Source organism: Tiliqua scincoides, chromosome 5 (assembly GCF_035046505.1).
Source record: "Tiliqua scincoides isolate rTilSci1 chromosome 5, rTilSci1.hap2, whole genome shotgun sequence".
NCBI lineage: Eukaryota > Metazoa > Chordata > Lepidosauria > Squamata > Scincidae > Tiliqua > Tiliqua scincoides.
In genome coordinates, this window is record NC_089825.1 from 27199191 (window position 1) to 27218169 (window position 18979).

The 18979-nt window shown below is 43.2% G+C and overlaps 2 protein-coding genes across 2 annotated transcripts in view; one reads left to right on the plus strand and one right to left on the minus strand.

Annotated features, from left to right (window-relative positions):
- LOC136651472 (probable acyl-CoA dehydrogenase 6) overlaps positions 1-6276 on the plus strand; it is an 83891-nt gene extending 77615 nt beyond the window's left edge. The window contains exon 9 of the mRNA XM_066627891.1: positions 4545-6276. Coding sequence (XP_066483988.1) covers positions 4545-4644 — 100 coding nt within the window. The 3' untranslated portion in view covers positions 4645-6276. The remainder of the gene's footprint in view (positions 1-4544) is intronic.
- Positions 6277-8861: 2585 nt separating this feature from the next.
- Positions 8862-18752, minus strand: BET1 (Bet1 golgi vesicular membrane trafficking protein). Its single transcript, XM_066627892.1, has 4 exons — positions 18577-18752; positions 14225-14340; positions 12206-12262; positions 8862-11030 (listed from the first exon to the last, which is right to left on the minus strand). The coding sequence occupies exons 1-4, from the start codon at positions 18593-18595 to the stop codon at positions 10875-10877; spliced, it is 348 nt and encodes a 115-aa protein (XP_066483989.1). The 5' UTR covers positions 18596-18752; the 3' UTR covers positions 8862-10874.
- Positions 18753-18979: the final 227 nt, after the last annotated feature.

An 18979-nucleotide genomic window follows, 5' to 3' on the forward strand; every position in this document is an offset into this window, starting at 1 on the left:
TGTGCCATGAAAATCCATCAGTCATCTTATACCTCCCAAATTACTTTTGCTACAAAAACATTTCTCAACTGTTGTGGGAGCAAAATGACCACTTTCCTTCAGAGTCCTGCATGCATGATACTGGACATCCTTATAAAACAACTTTCCTCAGTGTATCACTTTTTTCCTGTGGCTGTTTTCTCACTAGCTAAATGAAATAAGACATTTATCCATAAAAGAGGAACAGTTCAACTTACTAGCTCAGATGTTTGTTGGTTTTAAAAAAATCTGGATTTTATCAGGGTGAATGTTTTCTATTCATAATTTTACATTGCACCATTTAGCATTTGAAAGACTTTCATGCAAGTATTCAGAAAGATCTTTGCTATGTACACTGAATCTTTGCTATGCACAAATGAATTTGACTAGATTTTATAGCTAAACTCGCCTATAGGGCAATAAATTTGTCCCAACAGATAGCTCCTGAATTAACCCTTCGCCTTATCTTCGGGGCCACTTGGGGTCAGGGCTGTTTCAGACACACTGCAGAGCAGCAGTGGTGCTGCTGGGGAGGGTAACGCGCCACCCGCTCCCCCATTGCGCGCTTAGGAAGCACTCGATTCCACACCTCGAGGGGGGAGCCTGCTGGAGCTGCTCAGCTCGCCTGCTGCTCCCTCCTCCTCCTGGACATTGCAGTCCTGCCCGCTCAGCCTAATCTCCTCAGCTCTGACTTCCTCCTCTGCCCCTGCTAGTCTTCACAAGGACAGGAAAGGGGAGCCAGGGAGCAGGAGCCTGGAGTGCGTCCCATGGGTGTCCTTAATGGGGCTTACTTCCAGGAAAGTCTGCATAGGGGGGCAGCCTTTGAGCCCAAGCCTGTGCATGCCTACTCAGAAGTAAGTTCCATTATTGTCGATGGTGCTTGCTCCCAGGAAAGTGTGCACAGGATGGCAGCCTTTGAGCCCAAGCCTGCACATGCCTAGCTCTGCATCTGCTTCTTCTGAGCGAGAGGGAGGAGAGGAGCCCCCCACACAGCCTCCCTCCCCCCTTCTGCACTGCCTGCTTCTCTCTACCCTTCCGCCCCAGCCCCTCTCTTCCCTCCACCAGCCTTCACTCTATTGAACTGTTTTCTCCGCCTTCTCCTGGCCCACTGTGCCCTCCTTCTCGTCTCCCTTCCCCACTGTCCCTCTTTCTCTGCCCCCTATTTACAAGCCATGCGATCAGGGAAACTGACCAGGAAACTGATTAGAGCAGCTGAATCCTCTCTCCAGAATCACCCCACTTCTGTAAGAGTGAACCCTCCCGGACAGCTTTGATCCTGCTGTAAATCAAGAGGAGGAAACAGCCCTCAGACCGGGTGAGGGTGGGCTTGTTCCAGCTGCAGGATGCACCTTCCCTGAAAGTGGAAACACTCCCATCAAATGTCTCACAAACTACAATCCAGAGCACCATTACTTACGAATAACACCCAGGGAAAGCAATGGGTCTGCTTCTGAGTAAATAGGGTTGCAACCATGTGCAGCTGCACTTGGTCACAGCCATTTGTTGTTGCTTGTCTCTGCTGTGAATTTAATTGCACACTCCCAGTTGTGTTCTAAGTTGTATGTTATATGCAGAGCTTCTGGCTTAACACACCAGGCACCTTAAAGGTGGATTTGATTCATGGATCTCCTGCAGTGGTTGCCTAACTTTTTCACTTGTGTATTCCTTGGCAGCCTATTTCCATAAATTGTACCCTTCACATTAGCAAAATGTTTGCAATAATACAAGCCCTCATCTCCTCTATACGAAAGCCCAGACTTTTCTCTGTAAAGACCAGAATTTAAAAGTTTATGAATAAAAATGGATCTTATGATCTTTTACTATATTTATTAATAAATTAGAGACTGCCAGTTCTTAGGTAACAATTACTGTTAGGTTATTTTTCAGGATCTGGCCTAGGGTAAAATCAGACAAAACTATAATCAGACACCCCCCTAAGTTTATGACCCTGACTTAGCCAAGGGTCATAGAAAATTCTATGATTCTTGCCTCAAAACCTGCCCTCAACTTATCTGTGAGATCGACTTATGGGCGAGCATCTACGGTAATTCTTCATTATCCAGCAATCCATGCGCTTGGGAGCATGCACTGGCTCCCAAAATTTGACATCCCCTCTAAAGTCCCCAAAGCAAACTGGTTTCCATATGAAAGAACCAGTTTGCTGTCCTGCTGGTGTTAACTTGGGTCATAGCCAAAAGTGCCTTTTCACATTCACAAAGTGATTCTGCTCATGAAAGGCTGATTGACACTTCACGCTAAAGTTATGCGTGGAAAAAGGGAAACTGAATCCAAAGCTGTTCCAAAGAGGCTCATCTGCTTGTTTCTTACTCTAGTAGGATAAATGAAAACTGCTGTAGAACCAACCATTTAGAGCAGGGTTGTCAAACTCGTTTCAGACAGCTGAACAAATAGCATTCAAGATGCCTGCTGAGGGCCGGAAGTGATGTCATTCAACAGGTCATGACCAGAGATAAGCACCATTTTCTCATTTTGGAACTCATTAGCTGCAAATGACAGAGGAGAAAATATGCACATTTTGATCATATTTCAAGATATGGGAGAGCCCAATTATCATGCGGGCTGCTTTTTTAGCAGAGACAGCTCAGCAGCTGAGAGCCCAAGGACCAAATGAAAAGCTTCTGCGAGCCACATCTGGCCCCTGGGCCTTATGTTTGACACCCCTGGTTTAGAGTACCCTGTGAATTTATTGAACAGGTTTTTTAATAGCAACTGTTTTACTTCAGCTCTTGTTCTTTAGCTCAAACCCTCTTGTCCTTTTTACATATTTTCAGCATAATAAGCTTTATAAAGAAGTGGGTTATTAGCCTTAAAAAAAAAAAAGTACACTTGCACGTGCACACACCAACCACTTAAAAAAACCAAAACAGCTGAAGTACAAGCATCACCTTGGAACTTAACCTAGCTCAAATTAGAGCTTTCAGAGATAAAAAATATCCTCCAGTTGCAAAGCTACATTTTAATTCTCTGTGTTCTTGTTATGCTGACCTCAAGCATTCAGCTGAGCTAGACTAATTTCCAAGGTGATTGAAACAGGCTCTTTTCAAATAAAGTCTCAACTTGCAAAATGGCATCTCTACAGTGTTCTATGGTACCTCTTGTACAAATACTTCAAGTTTGCAAAGTGGAATAAAAGGCTAGCCAGAATGCAACTTACAGGGTTCCCAACTGCAGTTTCAGACATAGCAAAGCCAGTTAACAAATGTGCTCAAGCTGTTAGTGAGATCTCAGATAGTCTATAGAAAGGGCTACTTGCAGTGAAGCTGTATATGAATGAATGTGTTCACTAGGGAAACTCATGCAGAAAGTTCTAGTAGTGGTGCCAGGTTTGCACACCAGACGTGGGAGTTTCATGCAGTGTTTGCAATACTTAATACTGAGGAAGTGTTTTCAGAGTATGCCAAGTACTTCATGTGCATTGTCTTGATGTTGTACGCATAGCAACCCTGTAAGTTATATAGCCCCATTCTGTACCTGGAGAACTGAAGCTGAAAGGGAGGGGGCTTGCTCAAGGCCACCTAGTCAAATCATGATAGAGGTGAGATTCAAAGTGGGGGGAAACAAATTCCTGTTCTGGGGAGTGGAAGGGTAGTATTCCTGATGCTTTGAGAGATGCCCCTCCCATCACTTGGAGGCAGGGCCAATCCAAAATGTTGCATCCTACCCTCAGATTGTCCTGGAAAGTTGGAACATTCCACTAATCCCACAGCAGAAAACAATAACAAAAAATTAGGATGCAAGAGTCAAGAAAACTTGGACTTGTGATCTGAGCATGGCAAAGAGCCTGGATAGAGAGGACATCAAGACAGAAGGTTTCCCTTGTAGTGTTAAGACCGTGATAGCAAAAACAGTTATAAGGCTCCCTGTTTCTACTTTCAGTGTAGACTCTAACATAGTTGAGCTAGATCTAGTTAAGGGGTGCCCAAACCCCGGCCCGGGGGCCACTTGCGGCCCTCGGGGGCTCCCAATCAGGCCCTCGGGGAGCCCCAGTCTCCAATGAATCTCTGGCCCACCAGAGACTTGCTGGAGCCCATACTGGCCCGATGCAACTGCTCCCAGCCTGAGGATGCTTGACCTCTCACCTGAGCTGTGAGATGAGGGCTCCCTCCACTGCTTGCTGTTTCAAGTCTGTGATGCAGCAGTGGCAGCGAAGGAGAGGCTGGCCTTGAGCTACTGCAAGACCTTCATTCATTCATATAAGTTCCATCTCTAATAAATTCATTTATGTAAATTTATTCAAATTTTAAATGTAAATTAATTCTTTTTTTGCCTGGCCCCCCAGTGTCAGAGAGATGATGTGACCCTCCTGCAAAATGTTTGGACACCCCTGATCTAGTTACTATAGACAAGGGCAGCAAATGTTTCACAGTATAGCAAGCAAAATATAAGAGATCCAATTATAAATGATTTGTACTGTGTTTTGGTTTTGTACATGGTGAAGACAGACCAAGTAGACTGAACAAACTTTAATTTGCTAATGTTTTTGCCCTGTTCTTCTGTCTTGGCAGAGACGCACGATTATTGTCTATAGGAGGTGGTGCTGACGAAGTCATGCTTTCCATTATATGCAAGTACATGGGTATCTTGCCCAAGAAGCAGAATGCATAAATCTTACCGATATTGCTTACCCTTCAATCATCCACTGTAGGCACAAGCTCGACTTGAAGGAACGGCAAGACAGCCATTCTAAAAGTTAAGGGACTTGATTATTCATGTTACTGAGGCTTTGTCTTGCATACAGGCAATAGACCATTCAACCAATGCCAACAAAAATCCACCTGTCTCTTTATTTTACTACAAATATTCTGTGGTTATGAGTTTCTGCCAGCTCAGTCCATTAACAGGCAGAGATATGACCTTCTTATGTAACAGATTTCTCAGATTCGTAAGAATTTACTGAACTCATGCTAAGAAAATCAGAACAGCAGCAGTAGCATATACAAGTTTCAGTGTACAATATAGCAAGTCATCCAGCAATTTGGTATATACCACTGTAGGGGTTTGTTCTCCCCAGCCCCCTCCCTTTTTTTTCTTTGCTTTTTAATTTTAATTATTTTCCTTTGCTTTTTAATTATGTCAAGAATCCATTCCTTACTTGCCTAAATGTTTTCTGTTTTGGCTATAATAGGCTAAATATTCATAGAATTATATCTTAAGTTTCATTCAAGTGAATAAGTTTTAGTCATGACTAACAAAACTGAGGATACAACCCACCGAATCTAATAGCCCAAGAAGAACTTCGAAAACCAATCTTGTTTTTTCAGATGTCTGCAGGATTCTTAAGGCAATTCACCAGTGCCTCATTTGGAACAGCGAAGAACTGCTTGCACACATTAGGGTGGAAAGCACATACCTAGGCTAAGGTTGCTGAAGGCCCAAAGGCAAAGCTTGCCCTCGGCCCCTCCAAATGTACTGTCAGTGGGCGGCAGGGGCTCCTCCCACCCTTCCCATGGCAATAGTGAAGAGAAATCTGCAATATTTACCAATAAGGATCTTATTGGGAGCTTACCAATACTGGGAGATTCATCTGGCTGGACGGGCTCTCTGATAAGCTATAGGCTTATAGCCAGTGCTCAGTCTAGTTATCGCCTGCCTCCAATTCCTTATTCAGTTTCATAAGAAACTTTTTTTCCTTCTTGATAACTGTGTTTTGGTCCAGTCTTAGTATCCTCATTATGGGATGCATGATAAAATGGGCGCAAAATATAGGCCATAATATAACAATATATCAATGGGAACAGATCTGGAAACATAATAAAAAACTTACTGGAGCAACAAATTTTATATTATTTTAGATATTATTGGTAAAGAAACAATGTATACCTAGTTATGATTTTAACTATAGCGAGGATCTTATATGCTAGATACTGGAAGGATTCTGAAATACCAATGAAAAATGAATTAATAGAGAAAATAATGAATGTGGCAGAAATGGACAGACTTTCAGAAATTTGGATTAACGAAAACCGACACAAATTGAGCAATGGAAAAAACCCATTTGTACTTGGTTGAAAATGAAATTTTAGAATAATATGATAGAGCATTTAGATGATTGTATTACATACATATATATTATATTTGATATGATACGATACATGAATGATGAATGAAAAATGATATTAAGAGGTAAATTTAGAAGAGGAATTGATTAAGGTATGTAATGATTTATTAGTTTTAGTGATACATGATAATGCTATATGATTTATATACAGGTATTTTATACAGGTATTTCTATACAGGAGGTATAGAGGAGGAGGTATTTCTATACAGATATTTCTATACAGGAGGTCTGGTCTAGAGGGTTGAGCCTCCATTTGCCTGAAGATAACATCCGAAGGTCGCCAGTTCGAGGCCACCGGCACCGTGCGACCTTGAAGCAGCTGACAAGCTGAGCCGAGCTATTCCATCTGCTCTGAGCGTGGGAGGATGGAGGCCAGAATGTGCGACCAGACCAAGAAAGAAACATCTGAATATTGTGGTTTCTTGAAAGATAGACACCTTCTTTCAAATTGTAAAAATCCCTATGGGGATTTAATTTGCCTGCCTATGTAAACCGCCTTGAATAAAGTCTAAGGAGAAATCTGAGGACCAAGAAAGGCGGTATAGAAATACCTGTATATGATTTCCTGCACCCTTTGTGTTTTTTGTGTAGCAAAGTATGTTATGTTTTTTGTGTTGTGTGTTACGTGTGTTTGTTTATAGTTGTCTTTGGAAAATTAAAAAAAATTTAAAAAAAGAAGTGATGTCATGACCAGAAGTGACATCAAGCAGGAACATTTTTAGCAATCCTGGGCTGCAATGCTACCCACACTTACCCAGGGTAAGTCCCATTTATCATTGTTAAAAGAATATACACTGCTCAAAACAATAAAGGGAACACTTAAACAACACATCCGAAATCTGAATGAACGAAATACTATTAAATACTTTGTTCCTGACATAGTTGAATGTGCTGACAACAAAATCACACAACAATCATCAATAGAAATCACATTTATCAACCCATGGAGGTCTGGGTTTGGTGTCATACTCAAAATTGAAGTGGAAAAGCACACTACAGGCTGATCCAACTTCGATGTAATGTCCATAAAGCAAGTCAAAATGAGGCTCAGTAGTGTGTGTGGCCTACATGTGCCTGTATGACCTCCCTACAACGCCTGGGCATGCTCCTGATGAGGTGGTGGATAGTCTCCTGAGGGATCGCCTCCCAGATCTGGACTAAAGCATCCGCCAACTCCTGGACAGTCTGTGGTGCAACGTGGCGCTGGTGGATGGAGCGAGACATGATGTCCCAGATGTGCTCAATTGGATTCAGGTCTGGGGAACGGGTGGGCCAGTCCATAGCATCAATGCCTTCATCTTGCAGGAACTGCTGACACACTCCAGCCACATGAGGTCTAGCATTGTCCTGCATTAGGAGGAACGCAGGGCCAACTGCGCCAGCATATGGTCTCACAAGGGGTCTGAGGATCTCATCTCGGTACCTAATGGCAGTCAGGCTACCTCTGGCGAGCACATGGAGGGCTGTGCGGCCCCCCCAAAGAACCCCACACAATTACTGACCCACTGCCAAACCGGTCATGCTAGAGGATGTTGCAGGCAGCAGAATGTTCTCCCTGCCGTCTCCAGACTCTGTCACGTCTGTCACGTGCTCAGTGTGAACCTGCTTTCATCTGTGAAGAGCACAGGGCACCAGTGGCGAGGTTGCCAATCTTGGTGTTCTCTGGCAAATGCCAAACGTCCTGCACGGTGTCGGGCTGTCAGCACAACCCCCACCTGTGGACGTCGGGTCCTCCTACCACCCTCATGGAGTCTGTTTCTGACCATTTGAGCAGACACATGCACATTTGTGGCCTGCTGGAGGTCATTTTGCAGGGCTCTGGCAGTGCTCCTCCTGGCACGAAGGCGGAGGTAGCGGTCCTGATGCTGGGTTGTTGCCCTCCTACGGCCTCCTCTACGTCTCCTGGTGTACTGGCCTGTCTCCTGGTAGCGCCTCCATGCTCTGGACACTACACTGACAGACACAGCAAACCTTCTTGCCACAGCTCGCATTGATGTGCCATCCTGGATGAGCTGCACTACCTGAGCCACTTGTGTGGGTTGCAGACTCCGCCTCATGCTGCCACTAGAGTGACAGCACCGCCAGCATTCAAAGTTCACCCAAACATCAGCCAGAAAGCATAGGGACTGCGAAGTGGTCTGTGGTCACCACCTGCAGAACCACTCCTTTATTGGGGGTGTCTTGTTACTTGCCTATGATTTCCACCTGTTGTCTACTCCATTTGTGCAACAGCATGTGAACTTGATTGTCAATCGGTGTGGCTTCCTAGGTGAACAGTTTGATTTCACAGAAGTGTGATTGACTTGGAGTGACATTGTGTTGTTTAAGTGTTCCCTTTATTGTTTTGAGCAGTGTACATAGTAGCTTGTTAAAAGTACAGGTCTGCAACATTTCCCCATATGCAGTCACATACCATGGTAGCATCAAGTCTAATATATGAAAAATAAAATCTTGAAATGAATGGGGACCCACCTGGAATTGGCTCGCAACCCACCTAGTGGGTTCCAACCCACAGTTTGAGAAACATTGGTCTATACCAGTGAATTCTGGGGTGAATAGAAGAGCAGGAAACCTGGAAAAGGGTCTTTTAAAGCTATTTTCCACTGATTTGGTAATCCACTGATTTTTTTCCCATTTTTCCCCTATTTTTTCACATAGAACCCCAGTGGATAACAAGGCATGACCTCTAGTTGAATAATAAATTCATGTAGCTTTTAGACATGGTTTGCACGAATGGAAGAACGATTTACAATAAAGAAAGTGCTAAAATGTTCAAACATGCTTTATTTTTAGCTTATAATTGATTAGAACTACCAATCATGACATGTTCCATTGAGCTGTTTTGTTTTAAATACAAACATGGTTTTCTGTCTGGAAGGGTGTTCCAAAGTGCTCTGCTATAAATATGCCACATTGAAACATTCTTGCTCACATCTTCAAGGTTCTATGTGTTCCTCCATATGTATGTACAGCAACAGCCAGCAGAGCAGTAGAGCAGCAGCCCCAGGCTAGCTGATCATGATCACATCTCACATGTGCCAAGACTGGATTCGTTATCTGAAGCAGGGCTGACCCTTTCATGCAGCTAGTTCTGGGCAGCTACTGAGGGGAGGGTGCTTCTGCTGCCAGCATTATCACCCAAGAGACGCACCAGCCCAACTATATGGGCCGCACTCTCCTCTTTCCCACTTCCACTTCTGAAGTTGATCATGCAAAAAGAGCAGCTAGGTAAAGGGATGATGGATACAGGAAGTAAGAGGAGCAGTATTTGCTGCTTTGCCTCAGATACCAAATTCTCAGGCTGCTACTGATCTTAAGACCCTTTATCAAATTCTACTCCTTCTGATGCAGGCATATTCAAGAACACAATCTGGTTGACACCACTTTGCTTTCTACAGCCTAAACTAAGAATTCAGCTACACATTGTTCCACAATACACCAACTCAGGGCAGATGGCAAATCAAATGTTTGCCATATACCCTGGGCTGTAAAGTAGCAAACTGGAATTCTGGAACAGTTGAGTGCCCTGGACATGGACAGTTTGGACCCTGGATGCAATGCCATTTTTAGACTGCAGTTGCCTTTATATTTTTTAAAAAATGAAGGATTCATGTTTGTAATATGGGCTTCTTTCCCCCTTATAAATGTAGAGTGCAGCACATTAAGGCCAAAACTCCTCTTTGCAAGAGCTCTTCCAAAACTGGCTGATGTGCTGATTATCCACTCAGCTGGAAAATATCTTTGTGATTTGCTGTTGCAGCATATTGAGTATAAGATATCAACATTAATGAAAAAATATGTCTTGCTGAATTATCCACACCCTTCCTCAGGGGGAAAACAAATGTATGTAGCCATTGAGTATCTCTAAATATTTTCACTAAAACTTGCAACAGCTACTTGAATTGACACATGCTCTTATAATATTAACACCTGGGGTTGTTATCTATATTTGGCATGGTCTTAGATTGCCACTATTTTCCATAGCCCAGAGATATACACAGATTATATGATAGTTCTGTAAAAATTGTTGATGTTAGGCAGTCATCTCTATCAAACAACAGGAACCAAGCATAGGGACTCAAGTACAAGACCCATGCTGATCCAGAAGGGGGAATACCATAGTAGCCTACTTCCCTAACCAACCTTGCTGGACTGGGCCAATTGCCTATGATGTTGTGCCCATCCTATCCTCCCCCCCATAATTATAAGATTACTTAAGGAATTAGGAAAGTTAACAAACAGACTTCAATCATGTTTGTCCAATAATATAAATTATAATTACAAGAATAAACAAACCGACCAGAGTTAAGTGCTGATCTCAATGGCAAAATGGATCAGTCATTAAAAAAATATGGTGTAATTTATACACAGCATGATCTAATGAGATTGTTTTTTATTGTACTGTACTTTGTAATATTGATAGAAAAAACATTAGTAGTTAGAAAGTAGAAATGTTGCTTTTGAATATGGAAAAAAGCCTTATTTTTCTCTGCAATGTTAACTACGCACCCCAGCCCTAAGTAACTACTTTTGTCTACCTCACTAAAGTGCTCAGAATTCACTGAGCAGTGAGCAGAATTCAATGTTAAGAACCCTACAAAATAAGGGTTTTATAGTGGTAACATTTCTGGCCCAATCAACATTGAGAAATGTACAAAACAGAACCAGATGCATTAATACTTAATGCGGCATTTTAAAAAACCGTTTGCCATTTTTTCACAGAGCTCTTTGTATGGGTCTGAAGTGGCACTAATTATAACCTAATGGAGAATTGGTATCACCTCAGTTTAATAATCCAGTAAATTACAAAGAAGACAAATAGTGAGAAAAGCATCATGTAGCACAGGAGTTTTGTCTGGCTTCCTCTGGAGAGGGTTTTCAGTCTGCCCATTGTCGCACCGAGAAATCCCCCCGTCGAATCAAAATCATTATCCTAGAGGGAAGCCACATACAGAATTATTGTAACAGGCAAATATATTTGTCCTGTCAATTATCAGCATATGGGGTTAAGAGTGGCATATACAGTATTGCTAAACTCATGACAGATGATCGAAAGGGCCCTTTGTGCAGTAGCCAAATCTATACACCTGGAGCCCTATTAAAAAGATGAGCATCTCTCCCTTCAACTGTTTGATGGGGAAGGGTTAGTGGAGGGGGGAATGAATTCAGTTCTTGCTTCCCCACCACCAATCAAATTATGCATGGAAAGGATAAAGTGGATAGAGAGATGCTTTTTACACTCTCACATAACAGCAGAACCAGAGGACGTCCACTAAAATTGAGTGTTGGGAGGGTTAGGACAGACAAAAGAAAATATTTCTTTACTCAGCATGTGGTCAGTCTGTGGAACTCCTTGCCTCAGGATGTGGTGACGGCATCTGGCTTGGATGCCTTTAAAAGGGGATTGGACAAGTTTCTGGAGAAAAAATCCATACAAGCCATGATGTGTGTGTGCAGCCTCTTGATTTTAGAAATGGGCTATGCAAGATGCCAGATGCAAGGGAGGGCACCAGGATGCAGGTCTCTTGTTATCTGGTGTGCTCCCTGGAGCATTTGGTGGGTCGCTGTGAGATACAGGAAGCTGGACTAGATGGACCTATGGCCTGATCCAGTGGGGCTGTTCTTATGTTCTAAATGAACAGTAGAATTCTTAATTTTTAGAAAAGGCTCACCCTTTCTATTCAACAGGGGAGGCAGAAATGCACACATAACTCCTGTCTGCTCCCAGAGTTCCCCATCCAGCTGAGGAAATGGGCACAGAAGCCCAAAACTGTGTATGTAGCACAACATATTTTTTTTTTAAAAAAAAGAACCCAGGGCCAGCTATAATAGCACATCCTGGAATTTTCACATAGAAATCACAAAAATGTAACTTATACAAGTGTTAAGAATTTGATACTGTACGTGTAAAAGCAATTCTAGTGTGCATGAAGGAAGCAAAAGCTCATCTTCCATCAGAATTCAAAAACATTACCAAATTTTTAAAAATCCTTCTGTAATGACATAGTTCAACAGAAAAAAATAAATGCTCTTTGTTTTTCAACAAAGAAATCTGAGCATTGATCAAATTCATATAAAACAACCAAAAAGTTTTAATCTCATACATACCATTTCAGCTAACATTTTATTTTGTTGTTTAACTTCTGTTCCAATTTCAATTGAAAGCTGTGGGGGAGGGGAAAAAGAGAGGGTATATTGTGAACCCCACACTACTAAGTGGATTACATCATGCAAAGAGAAGTTTGTTGGTAGATACTAAGTACTGCTGATAGGTTTCCAGAAAGGATCTCAAATTTTAAAGATCCAAGTTAGGGGAAAACATCAATGAAATTATTCTGTAAGAGAATATTCAAATGTCCATGCTTCAAATAGACATTAGAGAATAGAGAATATTCATAATAGAGAATATTCAAATAGTTCAAATAGTTCAAATATTCAATATAGTTCAAATAGAGAATATTCAAATAGTCTATGCTTCTATCATTTTCAAGCACAACACCTCAGTCAAGCAGAGGGATTTTCCTCTTAGCTTGGAGAAAAATCTACCAGTACCTTGAGAACAGCATCTATTTATTAAGCTTATTTAACAAGGAAAAGTATGATACAATTTCTTTAAACAAATATATACATTTTTGCTTTCTAAGTATGTAACAAGAGGCAACTATAGGCATTTTATAAGGGTTTGGTGAATCTCTTTTCATTCAAGTATTTGCTTACTTGATGTGAACAAAGCGTGTCAGTTAACATCTCAATGTCTTTGTTTTCCATTTTGTTTTGGCATTTTAAACCTTATCTATCTATCTATCTATCTATCTATCTATATATATATATATATATATATATTTTAAGAGCTATATAATACTGCATAGTGACTGGCATTCTCCCTGACTGGGTGAGCAAAAAATTGGTGAGGGGCAGGCTGGGTGAGAGTTACACAACTAGTGTTACACTTTGCTTACTCCTCTAGGACTAACAGTCAGAACATCGACTGTCAGAACATATTTAGAATTTGAAGGCTTTACTTCAGAGCCATGGAAGGCGGCAGCAGTGTTACAAAGTGTAGTGAAACTAAACAGCAATGAACTCTACAAATCACTGGAGAATCCCAGTTCTCTGAATGTGAAAGGGGGGACAACGACTCCCTGAGTTGCTTCAGAAAGTGCCAACATGTTAAGGAACCCTTCTGCTGATGCACCTGCAAAATTTATGCAATGTGCTATTCCATCCCTCTTCTACTCACTCTCTGTCAGCATTGTGCTTTCTTCTACTTGTGCTGGCTATTAGTACATTGATCAAATCAGGCAGTGAACTTACTACTTACTACTAGAACTTACTACTTCCCTTTTTGAAGCCTTGGGTTATTCTCGCCTTCCCCCCTCCTCCAATGCCCAGCACCCTTCCTTTGGTCTGCTTGCTTCAAGTCTTAACAGGAGATATTTCCTACTTCCTGAGGTGTACCAGATAACTATTACAACTGGAAACTACAAGGTATCATAGAACTAAGCCCAATGAAAATTATTTGGAGATAACATGGAAGACTGAACCTTTAATCAAGAATAAAACCAATTGAGTAGTGTCTTTTGTTACCCTCCCTATAGTGTCACTTGTTCACATTTGATTCTACAGTCTTTTCTGCTTCCTCATTGCGCACTGGAGCTCAAATCAAGTAGGTGGCGAGTAAAAGAGCAGGAAGCAAAGGGGAACTGTCCTGTTTTAGTACTGGAACTGAACAAGCTGGTTGGGAAGTTTTGATTAAACTACAGCTATGACTATTTTATTTGCACAGAAAGACTTTAGCCTGTTCATTTGTTGGCAAGGCAGTCAGTAAGCCCTTGCTGACTTACAACTCCCCAGGGACCACAGCCCTCAGTCACAGTGCACCAAATAAGTAGAGCTTCCGTTGTCCCACCATATAACTAATATTTTGATTAGCCAAAAAGGGCAGCTGGAGCTCAAATCCAATTAGAGGTGGAATTTTTTCCATGAATGAATGCATTTCTGATGGGCAATATTTTGCCCAAATTCAATTAGGTCCTCTGAATTTCTACTATATTGCTGTTGCGCTCATTGAGCAAGCATTATGTACTCCAATCAATTTTAATGCTGCTGCTATAATGATATACTTACTGATTTTATGGCAGTGACTTTTGAACGTAGACTTTCAGTTAACCGTTCATTTTCCTCCTCGTAGACACTATATCCACTATTGGTATAGCCATAATTGCCACCAGGAGCTCCTTCACCTGAAAAGACAAATCAGCTTAGACACCAGAAACAACAGGAAACCAGTTTTCTAAGGGTAGAAGATCAATTTGATTTTATTGCTATTGCCACCCATCTTAAAAGATAAAGGCAAGCAATGATATCCTGCAACATGCAGACCTGGACACCACACAATCTTACACTGGGTAGGAGCAAAAAGAGAATGAAAGATAGATGTACGTAATCCACCAACTGCTTGCTCCCAAAAAGTCCTCCATAGACTCCCCAGCCCCGTTAAATCATCATTGCACTGACACTAGAATCCTAAGAAAGTCCAGAAAGGGTGGCATATCTTACACCTGGGCACGTTGGTGCTTAAGCATTATCTGCAGAAAATATCTTTGCATTAGACAGCAAAGATGATAGAGGTTCAGTAAGGTGCTACAGAGAGCAAGAACTTCCTTCTGGAAACAAGGAATGCACGGTGGTGCGGCTTCAGGTGTTGCATGAATCCACACAAGGCAGAAATTCCAGGGGACTGTGCCACTTTTGTTGCGAGCATCTGTGCACTGGTCTCAGAATAACTATCGTTTTCCTCAGCTAACACAATACTAATGTCATAGACAATGCTAAATCTTTGGATGCCCCACATTAACCATCAAGCTGTTATGCATGTATTTGCACAGCTCTGCTTTAGCAGGAAGTCAATATAAAGACAGTAGCAGTACTGTACAGTTGGAGTAAAAACTGTAAAGTTTATAAACAGAAAACATTATGAAGGGGGAGTGCCAGATTCATAACAAATGCTTTACACTTGGCTAGCTTTGGAGAGGAGTAAAGGCAGGTTATTTCAGTGGAAGCTAACAATTCAGAAAGCTGTCTGACTCAATATCAGAAGTGGGAGAACCAAGATCTACCCTCCCTTTTTTGGATAAAAATGCATTTAATATTCCACCTTTGTTCATGGTGGAACTCAAGGGGTTCCATTATGTCTCCAGTCCAAAAACAGACTCAGTCCTGCTTAGCTTCAGCAAGGTGGCTGCATCATATGCCATCAGATATGGTTCCCCCATATTCCCTTATGAGACCAGATTAGGCATAGCTAGGAGAGTTTCCACATTCAAGTGAAATAACAAATGCTAAACACCACAAAGAGCCTTACAGCAATTTAATGATTGACAGCCCGATCCTGAGCTGCCTGGGGCAAGCAGCTGCAGCAGCACTGAAAATGGCTGCCACCGCATCCAGCACACCCCAGGCAGCTGCCGGCTTTCGTCCCCTTCCCCTGGGTAAGCGCAGTAGCCCCACAATAGGGCTATTCAATTCACCACCAACCCAAAGGTGGGCAGAGAATCAAGAGCTTCTGTGTAAGGTGGCAAGCCCTACATGGAGGCTTTGGATCCGGTGGAGCAAAGTTCCATCGGTCCCGTCTCCCTCCCGCCCCACTCTCTCCGCCTGGCACGCCTCCCCAGAACGCCTCCTCTCCACCTCCCCCCACCACTTACCTCTCCGCTGCTCAGCGGTTTGTGCGGCCGCCAGCCAGCACTGGGCTACAACCAGCACTCGCCCAGCGGTACGACCCACTAACATGCAGATTTGCAACAGTGCGCGCCGGCAGTGAGCCCAATCCTGAGCTCACTCCACCAGTGGTGAGTGTTGCAAACATGCCAGTCCAGCACCAGTGCTAGCTCAGCGTCGGTCGGTGCTGGGCTAGCGTCAGGGGATCACCAGTGCTCCGTGGCTTGGTGGTCACATGAACCGCTGAGCAATGGAGAGGTGAGTGGAGACATGGGGGGGTGGCAGGAAGGATGCGTTCCAGGGTGGGGGAGGAGGGACGGCAGGGATGAGGGATGTGGCTGCCTGGTTGTGCTCATGTTGCCGTAGCGGCCATTTTCAAAACTGCAGCAACCCTGTGCTCCAGCTAGCTCAGAATTGGAATGTCACACATTTGTTTCTGCATCCGTTTCCATGGACTACAGTCCACTTTTGTGAAAGCTTATGCTGAAATAAATGTGTTAATTTTTAAGGTGCTACAAGACTCTATTGTTTTTGCTACAACAGATCAACATGATTACCCCTCTGGAAATTGACCCATGATATGAATTCTGTAACTTGTAGGCCAGCCCATTGATCTGTGTTTCCTGAGAAAATCAAACAACTGCTTTCCCATGGCTGAAGTTCAAATGGTTTAAGTTTCAGAGACTAAAGATGTTTAACACAGTGCCAGATCCCATCAATTCAATCACTGATGTAATACAAACCACAGCCAGACTCCTTCCAGATCTGCAGCAGTCACCTTCAAAGAATTTCTCAAGTTTTTCAACCCCACAGAGGGGAACATGAATTAGGCAAGACATGTCTTGGTCCACAGACGCCATCAATGATGCAAAATGGAGTCATATTGAAGTAAGCATCTCTATGAACATCTCTGTTTCCTACAGTCCATCCATGATACATGCAGTATTAACCATTTCATTGTTGCAGGGTTCTATGCATTCATGCACCTGTTCACCAGTGGTGAATGCCCGTGCCTAGCACACAATAGCAGGGAACTGCTAAGCAGTATGGGAGGGGCATTAAAATAAAGGCAAGAAAGCCTATCTGGTGTGTATGTCTGTCTCAGTTCTCTACAGATTGAAGGGGTGCTTCATTTCACTTGCCTTTGTGACCAACAGATTTGTACATGGCGTTTAGGAGCTCATGGTGAAAGAAATTTGCCTCTTGCTAGAAGCAACAAAACCAAAAGTCCTAAGAGAATCAACATTAAAAGACCAGAACAATAATAAATAGTTTTGGAATACAAAAGAAGAACTTCTGCTCATGCTACTCAAAAAAATTATTGAAAAACCATATTCTGTTCAGATCCAGCACCATCCACACTACCTTTAATTGCTGCAAGAGAATATGCAACAGCCACAACACTTTTGTCAGTGTTAAGTACATAACAGAAGCATATTATTTGAAAACAGTAAGATTCCAACACTACACACGCATGTGTTTGCTGCATAAGTGGACTACCCAATACAGAAATTAATTCAGGAGTAAAACCAGAATAAATACAGCTACAATATTTTGTGCGATAAGTAATGGAGTATGAAGGATGCCCTGTTTGAAAAGGACGCACAACACTTATACTGAAGCTTCAGATAGTAGTTACTCTTATTCCTAGGGTTATCAAATACAGAGGGGGACAGAGTGCTTTAACCACTGTCTTAAGGGGGGAATGTTGGCAGGTGCAGCTCAACTTGGAAGGGTTTAAAAAGCTGCACCTGCCAACATTCCCCCTTCTAGACAATGGTTAAAGATATAGGCCCTCTGTCCCCCTTTGTAGCTGGTAACCCTAGTAATTGACAGAACTTCAGGACACTTTTTCTTCACTACTGGTGGACTTGAATCACACCCCTAACAGAAAAACTACAACTTCCATACTACCATAGTGGTATTTCAAGGAAAATGAACAGGTGGCATGACATTAATCTGTGAGACAAGTTTATCAGGTTTGATGCCTAAGTCATGACACCTGTTGGCTCTACCTGCTGCTCACACACCAGCAGCGACTGTTCCTCAAGTGATCATTCACCCCTTATTACAGCAGTTTTCCAACCTTTTTCATCTCATGGCACACTGACAAGGTGGTAAAATTGTTAAGGCACACCTTTTTTTTTGGCAGTTGACAAAATACATCATGCTGCTGGTTGGTTGGTGGGTGCTCACATCCTGCAATGGTCCTACTGATAAATTTGCCCAGTTCCCTTTTAAAGGCATCCTGGCCAGATGTTATCATCACATCCTGTGGCAAGGAGTTCCACAGACCAACTGCATGCTGCATAAAGAAATACTTCCTATTGTTTGTCCTGGCTCCCAACACTAAATTTTAGTGGACATCCTCTGGTTCTGGCATTGTCTGAGAGGGAAAAGAACATCAGGAGAGAAGGTGAAGGTATCCAGGCTGGACGCCATCACCACATCCTGTGGCAAGCGGTTCCACAGGTTAATTACACACTTGGCAAAGAAGCAGGCACAAAGTTTAGGAGGAAAGGCACAAAGAGGAAGGAGAGGATCAGGCCCCTGCGCCCCAATTCCCTGGACTGAAGAGGCTGCTTCGGCCTTTTGGGGAGCCTCCTGTCATCTCAGCCAGCTTGCACTTCCAGGCTTCCATCAGGAGACCACAAAGGGAGCAAGGAAGGAGATGGGAGGCTGGTCCTTAGCAACCAGTCGCGCCTAGCAACCGGTCCAGCTCCCCTCCCAAGCCCCCCTTGCCAGCAAACCCCACTTACTTAGCCCGGCCCGCCTCATCCTTGGCGCTCCAAGTGTCCCCCCGCCGTGGCGGGTGGGATAAAGCTTTCTTCCTGGGACACTCGGATCCGACGTTCACACACACACGCAAACCAGCAAGAAGGGCAACCTTTACGGGCTCTTCCCGTCCACAGATCACCCCACAAACGCCACGACAGCGCTGAGTTCCCGCATAGCCTTTTGGGTAACGTAGTTTTTTCCGCCTTTGTATGGCTTTCTGGGTAATGTAGTCTCTGAGGGGGAAGCCCGAGGATGGGGAATGCGGTGTTGAAGGAGGGGCTTCTGGGTAATGTAGTCATTGGCGGCTGGGACTGGAATGCGGTGTTGGAGCAGCATAGATGCTGCTCACAGGGGCTAGCGCGCGGTTGTGCAGTGTAGGCAGGA